This window comes from Anastrepha obliqua, chromosome 1, assembly GCF_027943255.1.
Source record: "Anastrepha obliqua isolate idAnaObli1 chromosome 1, idAnaObli1_1.0, whole genome shotgun sequence".
Lineage (NCBI taxonomy): Eukaryota > Metazoa > Arthropoda > Insecta > Diptera > Tephritidae > Anastrepha > Anastrepha obliqua.
In genome coordinates this window covers 55,896,305-55,904,227 of record NC_072892.1, presented here as the reverse complement: position 1 = coordinate 55,904,227, position 7,923 = coordinate 55,896,305, and the positions used below count along the sequence as shown (strand labels likewise).

The window sequence follows — 7,923 nt, the reverse complement described above, 5'->3', positions numbered from 1 at the left end:
TGGAACGAACAAAAAAAGAAAAAGATTTTTTCGTGTGAAATGTCACCTTGACAACGAGCATAAACTTTATCGCAAAGTATCGATCACTACAGCCATCTACCGAGAAAATAATGCACATAAAAATGCATTGATTAGTTGACGGGCGTTTAAGCTGAACATTCCCAATTATTTGTGGTGTGCATTAGGACATTGAAGTGTGAAATATTTCAAAACGACGCTAGCGACATTTTTACTACAATTCAGCAACAATTTTGGCTATTTTGTAACCCAATTTTTAATTCACAATTTTTATTTAATGTAGGTTTAATGCGATAGTAGGAGGAAGAGGTCGGCCAAACACGCAAAAAAGGATGTACTCGCCAATTATATGAATTCCACTGAGGAATCTTACTCAATGTCCTTTCTTAATATGTCTATATATATATAATAGGTCTATGGATAAGTTCGTGCGGTTTTACAACAGATGGCGTAACTTGATTATTATTCCATCGATCCACATTTCCAAACATTCATTGGAGAGCTACTGTTGTAAGGCACAAACGTCAGTATAAGTTTTTTATTTGAAGCGTAAACAACAATATTTTTACCACACTTGAAAATGTCGAATTTCGTGCAAAATAATGTGCTTTTGCGGGGAATTCTTTAATATGAAGAAAAAAGCAGCCGAAAGTCATCGTATCTTGGTGGAAGTTTATGGTGAGCATGCTCTAGCTGAGCGAACGTGCCAGAAGTGGTTTGCACGCTTTAAAAGTGGTGATTTTGGCCGCGCCGCCAAAGTTCATGGATACCGAATTGGAGGAATTGCTCGATCAAGATCCGGCTCAAACGCAAGAAGAGGTTGCAAAAACTTTGGGAGTTGATCAATCAACCATTTCCAAACGTTTAAAAGCCATGGGAATGATCCGAAATTCAAATTTCGAAAAAAAACCGCACGAACTTATTCATAGACCTATTATATACATATTACTTCTAGTTACAATTTAAGAAAGGACATTAAGTAAGATTCCTCAGTGGAAGGTAGAGAGGTAGTAGAGGTACTAGGACGCTTCCCTGTGGTACACCTTGTGGAGGGTTAGTTTTAGATTTATTTCAGATTTATTTAGTGACTATGTGGTCAGGTACAAGAATCTTCTGTGCAATTAATGGACTAAGCCTTTTCAGCAACTGTTTTTCGAAAAGTTTTGAGATTACAGGCAATACAGGGTTTGATTGAAAAGTAATGAGCCTTATTTTTTTTAAGCAGTTTTATTAAACCTTTTGGCTTATACAACTAATATTCTTCAAAATAGGACCCTTGAGCGTCAATACACCGCTGGTAGCGGTTCTTCCACTGCAGGAAACATTTTTTAAACTCATCCGCCGGAATCGCGTTCAATTCGGCGGTCACAGTTTTTTGGATCGCCTGGATGGAGTCGAAACGCCTCCCCTTCAGCTTTCTTTTCAGGCGCGGGAACAAGAAGAAGTCCGAAGGGGACAGGTCTGGGCTGTAGGAGGGTCTGGGCTGTAGGAGGGTGGAAAAGCACCGGAACCCCCATCTTGGCCAATGTAGAGGTGCAGAGGAAGGCGGTGTGCGCTGGCGCATTGTCGTGATGAAGGGTCCAATTATTCGACGTCCTCCCGGCCTTCCTGGAACGACTGGTGCCACCGTTTTACCTGGGCATTTTACAGAAATTAGTCACCGTAAGCCTCCTTGAGTAGCCCAATGGTTTCGGCACTCGTTTTGCAAAATTCTAACACACTTTTAAAACAGCTTTCACGCGCGGAGCGATGTTGACTGCACCGCTGTTGCCAGCGAACTGAGATCGGTTTCTAGTGGAAGGGGAAGGTCCACCGATCATTTTCTTCCACCAGCCGATTCGGTTGATCGCTTGGCAGACGCTCCGCGCGGGAAGGCTCATTACTTTTCAATCAAACCCTGTGGACTTATCGGTCTATAAGAAGAGACAATGTTAAGAGGTCTCCCTGGTTCGGGTATAAGAGTAATTCGCGCAATTTTGCTTTGATTGGGAAAGCATTCTTTACATCGCATTATATACAATATAAAAGTAATAAACTTGTAGCCGCAGGTGGGTAATTGTTTTAATGCTTTATTTGTTATTAAGTCATTTCCTGGCGCTTTGTTTGTTTTGAGGACTTTACTCACTGTGTATTTAATCTCCTTCCAAGTGCATTCTGCTATCGGTAAATCCATTTTAAAATGGGACCAAGAGAAATTTGTTAATTGGGTGGTCTTCTTTCGTATTTTGACTGGGAAAGATGCGAAAATATTTGAAAGATGTTTGGCGAACTCAAGAGTTTTTTCTTTATGGCATTTGGCCTATGATCCGTGGGATGTTCGTATAGGCGCAATGTAGGATTTTGGTTGTTCATTTTTCGTGTTGCCTTCCACAATGAGCATGTGGCCTATCTTTCGCCCCTTTCTGTGTTTGTTTTGCCATGGGTACCTCATTCGTTGATCTCCACAGCGCGGAGATGTACTCTTAAAGCCTTATGTTTGGGGTCATTGTCTTGTTGAAAGCAGTATTCAGCTGTTAATATCAGCATTGCACTGCCTTGCTTTAAATTTAGCTTTTTTGCTTTGTGTTAAATTAATAAACTGCAACTTTCCCACGCCACCATCTGTCAAACATTCCGCACCATCACCCCACCACCTCCATATTTCACTGTTGGCTAACAACTTTCTTTATTCAGCGCTGTACTAGATTTACCCCATACATTTTTTACGCTTTTGATACCAAAAGTGCAAAACTGACTGGCATTCTAAAAAATAACCTTTTCCCGAAATTCTGGAGGTCTGTGTATATGATGTGCTCATTTGCGAAAGCATTGCCTTTTGCCTATTTATTAGTGCTAAAACTCGCTTCTTCCTACCAACTCTTCCAATAATTGCTGGCTTTTTTTAAGAGTTTTCATTCAGTTGAAGGTTAGGTTAGGTTATGGGGGTACTCGGTCTGTGCGTCGAACTCACTTATACCTTACAGGTAAGTTGTGATACCACTGTGCGACGTCGGAGCCATATTTATATTTCTTCGTGAAACCATTTTGCGGCTCTTATGAAGCGCAGGATTGGTCCAATCTCTCCGTCGGACAGTTCCGTAAGAGACATGAAAAAGTCTTTACCAGATAACCTGGTACCTAGATAACCTGCTCTGATGAGCAGTTACATAAGCCACGATCTTCGAGATATCCCCTCTTCAAAGGCTAAGCAGTTGTCCTTTTCTTATTTATTTGTAGTCACAGTAGCCTAGTTGTTACGCATGTACCTTCGGCCCTCTATGCCCTATTGACCTCTCGAATAAAATTATTCTTAATCATTAATTTGCTCGTGACTATAAATATCCCAATGGTACTTCTATCCCAATGGTACTTCTATCACTAAGAAGAGTACTACTTTTTCTGGCTAGCTCGTCGGCTTTACACAATATATCTGCGCCCCGGAACCCAAATAAGGTTGGCCCTGAATATGACACTAATATCATAAAGGGCTGCCCGGCATTCCTGCGCAACATTTGATATTAGTATAGCCACATTCATTGATTTAATGACCGTCTGCCTACCTGAGAATATATTTAAAGTCGTTTTTGTTACGGCATTTAGAGACGTAGCCACTTCTTTAATAGCTAGTACCTCTGATAGACATTGCAGTAGTCTGGTAGTCGAACGGATAGTTCCAGTCCTAATTCAGTAGAGAAAACTCCATACCCAACCTTATCGTCTAGTTTGGAACCATCTGTATAGAAATTTAATTCCCGCTCCTTCATGACTTTCATTTTTGCCACTCTCTTCTTGGCAGTAAGGTATGGAAGAGTCGGTCGTTGTGAGTCTAGGAATAGATTAGTCCATTTCTTATTTGTGACTATTTAGAGTATGCAAAATAGAGGCGTGACCAAACCGTTGTTCTTTCCATAGCGCCATACTTTTAAGTCTAAACGCCGTGGCGGCTCTGGTAGTTGAAGCACCAATATATTTTTCAAACTTCTTCCTTATTTCATATTTCACTTTTGGAGCAGTTATCGTTGCATTTTTCTTCCTGAGCCCCCCCATGCTGCGCTTTACCCTTTTTGTTAGTTTACAAGAACACCCCCTGCTCTTGCCCTTGAAGTTATAATTCCGGTTCCTATTAATGAATTCCTAGGTTTTAGGTTTTAATAATCGTCCTAACTGTTGTTCATGACCTGCCTCTTGTTCTTCCTATTTGTCGGCAAATTTGACCCCCTTCCCACAAATTTATTATGATTTTCTCTGGCCAATGGCAATTTCTTTTAACTTTGTTTCCATTTAAAGGCTGCGCACAGAATTGTAATTCCGATTAGCTAAAAGCTTATTAAATAAAAATATTAATTTCGCTTAACAAAAAATAGGCCCAACAACAGAAAAATCGAGCCCGCATATGAATAGCGTAAGCTTTTGACAACCGCTTGACTACGTATTTTCGAAAATAGGTACCGTTAGGATCAGCAGAGCGGCATTGCGTCGCCAGCATGACTCCTACCATAGTAAACAACGAGGACAATGAATTTGAATTTGTACCGATCTTAGCGTTAGAACTTTTGGCAAATATTTAAAAGTAAGAGTAGCGTAGAGCTATGACTCCTAATGCATATATTTTTGAATCCCTCTACTAGAATCCTTCCTCGGAACCATATTAGTTTGGAAAAATTCTGATTTCTTCATACTGTGTTATGAATTTTCATATAATCTGGTGAATTTGGTTGATGTAACGCAAATATAAGTTTTTGTGTATGCTCTTGCATTCCTGTTAGCCTTATGAAGATATTTAAATTGAACCATATTGAACCGGGCCACTCTCAACTATGTATACTGTTAGCCATTATCTCCGCACAGTGCACTCGTGTAATGTAATATTGTCTTGTTTGCTTTGTTGCAGATATTAAGGCCATCAGTTGCCGTTGCTGTTGCTGTCGGCTGTTTTGCATTGTTTCTTGCCCCATGTTGTCTGGCTGCTGCAATAGATGCTGAAGGGCTGCCACAAGAACTATTGGTACCATTCAATGATTTATTACCACCCCTGCCTGATGCTGAGTTCGAGCAGGGAAAAACAACGTCGACAACAACAAAACCAACGACAACGACGACAACTACAAAAACCACTACCACCACCACCACCAAGGCACCAACTACAAAAACCACCACTATAACCACCACCACCAGGGCACCAACTACAAAAACCAGCACAACAACACCGAGAGCAACATTGGCGCCATCAAAACCAACAAAAGCAGCAACAGCACAACAACTTAAAAAGACACAGTATCAACAGCAGCAAAGCCAACAACTGGCAGTGCCAGCATTAGATTTGAACCCAGAAGTGCCACCTCTTTTGTCTGAGACGGAAACACCAGCAGCACCGGTCAAGGTGATAGGGCCCAAACAAACCGCTTCAACGCAGCATTTGCAACATGTGCAGGCTGCGCAAACTCAATACCAGACATTGCAACAACACCTGCAGCCACAAAAGGTGCAACAACAGAAGCAACAGTTTGCCAAGCAATTGCTGCAACAACCACAAATACAGCATAAACTGCAGCCACAAGCTGCTGCCACTATCAACAAAGTGGCACCTAAGCCACAGCAATCATCATCGCAAGCACAGCGCCAAGTTGACGTCGAACAACTACAACAATACCTAGAATATATTTACCACCCGACAACGCGTCGACCATCACGCGGTGCGCTACCCACGCTGACGCCATTCCCGCGGCATTTTAAGTGAAGTGCCGTGCGTTGAATGTGAGTTTCCGTCTCGCTCACCACACTTCAGGAAGACTTAATTTATTCTCGCAATACCTTATACAGATTTAACTCATTTTCAGTGATTAACTAGTTATACGAAAAATAAAATGAAACTAAATGACAACGAAGCGAAATGTTGAATTTCAATGCGGACAAATACAGCAAAACATAAAAGATAAAACAAATTTGTAAAAAAGTATTTAAAATTTATGTAGCCACGGGTTGCTGGTAAGCACAAGTAAACACAGTTTGAAGCTCCAATAAAGTGAATGTAGATAGGCGGAAGTTTTAGTGAATGTTGCAGGGTATGTTTTGGAAACAAATTAATCACTATTAGTCGCATTAAAATTTTTTGATTCACGAGTCATCACTGCTCGCATGTACGTTTATGTGTAGGAGTATATCTCTGAATGATGAATGGCATTTTATGGCGGCAAAAAATGCAGAACGGAGAGTAAATAACTCAGATTTAGGTAAAATGGTTCAATATTTTTGCTATTATTATAATAAGCTGCGCGCTGCTACAGCGGCGCTAACTATAACGAAACTTGGTTTTATACGAGGGGTGCCTTTTAATGTCGGGATTAGAGAACAAAAACAAATTTTAATCATCGAAAATCACTTTATTGTTTTTCAAAATATTATCCATGAAGATCTATACACTTTTGCATGCGTTTGAACCAATTGTCGAAGCACTTTTGCCACTCGGAATGAGGTACCTCCAAAACATGCATTCTGAATGCCGCAACCGCTTCTTCAGGTGTCGACAAACGTTGACCTCTCTGTTTGTTTTTTACGTACGGGAATAAAAAGAAGTCATTCGGTGTCAAGTCAGGACTATACGGCAGATGACCCATTAATTCGATGTTTTGGGTGCTCAAAAATGCAGTTGTTTGAGCCGATGTGTGAGAGCTCGCATTGTCCTGGTGAAGAGTGATCCGTCTCTGGCGATTGGTTTTCCTAATTTCTTGGAAGACAACTGGCAAACAAATGGTTGTGTACCACTCAGAATTTACTGTTCTGCGTTGTTCTAGTGGTACGGTTGCGACATGGCCAGTTTTTCCGAAAAAACAGGCGACCATTTGCTTGGAAGTGCTTCGTGCGCGAACAACTTTTGTTGGATTTGGCTCATCTTGAAACACCCATACAGTCGACTGCTGTTTACTTTCGGGCTCATACGCGTAAATCCATGATTCATCACCTGTCCCGATGTCATAGATGTATTTCGAAGCCCCGCGATCGTATTTTTTGAGCATTTCCTTCGACCAATCGACACGAGCCTTTTTTTGAGCGATTGACAAATTGTGTGGGATCCAACGCGAACAAATTTTTTTGACAGTCAAATGTTTATGTAATATTGAATGTATGTTGGTCCCACTAATGCCTAAGATTGTCTCAATCTCACGATAGGTCACATGACGATCTTGCAATATCAGTTCGCGCACAGCATCAATGGTTTTCCGAACAACAACTGATTTTGGACGACCTTCCCGAAATTCGTCTTGGAATGAACTACGACCACGATTGAATTCACAATACCATCGATAAACACTGGTCCTTGATGGAGCTTCATCGCCAAAAAATGAATTAAGTTCATCCATGCAATGTTTCTGAGTTAATCCACGTCGAAAGTTGCAAAAAAATAATTGCACGAAAATGTTCACGATTTAATTCCATTTTTGGACCGAGATGAATCTTTTAAGTTACTGTAAACAACACAAATAGCGCTGGTATTTCAAAACGTTCTGAGTACGTAAAAGCCAAAAAATGTCAAACTTTGCGATACAGCTGTCAGTTGCCAGATTGCAACACCAGGGTTGCCAAATCCCGAAATATAAAAGGCACCCCTCGTACGACACTGTCCTTTGAACACCAGCACAGGTCATTAATAAATATTGGGTGAAGTAAAAGGTTCTGAATATTTTCCGCTGAATGCCTTCAGGGAATCATAACCCACGATATGTGTAAAGATGTAGTTGACAGCCCGCGGAAGTACAAAAAAAAATGGTCGAAAGAATAGGAAAACTTCAAGCAGCAGAATTTGTGACGATAGGAAAGATACGGAGCAAAAGTTGAATTAAGCATCGTGCGTTTGGGGGTATTTTAATATGGCGGTCGCGAATCAATTGGTCTGTATGGCTCGTCGGTCAATTTGTCAAGTAGCTATAA

General features: G+C 40.9%; 1 protein-coding gene across 1 annotated transcript; it reads left to right on the top strand.

Annotated features, from left to right (window-relative positions):
• Positions 1-2,936: 2,936 nt before the first annotated feature.
• Positions 2,937-5,758, top strand: LOC129252929 (PH domain-containing protein DDB_G0287875-like). Its single transcript, XM_054891116.1, has 2 exons — positions 2,937-2,981; positions 4,889-5,758. The coding sequence occupies exons 1-2, from the start codon at positions 2,937-2,939 to the stop codon at positions 5,732-5,734; spliced, it is 891 nt and encodes a 296-aa protein (XP_054747091.1). The 3' UTR covers positions 5,735-5,758.
• Positions 5,759-7,923: the final 2,165 nt, after the last annotated feature.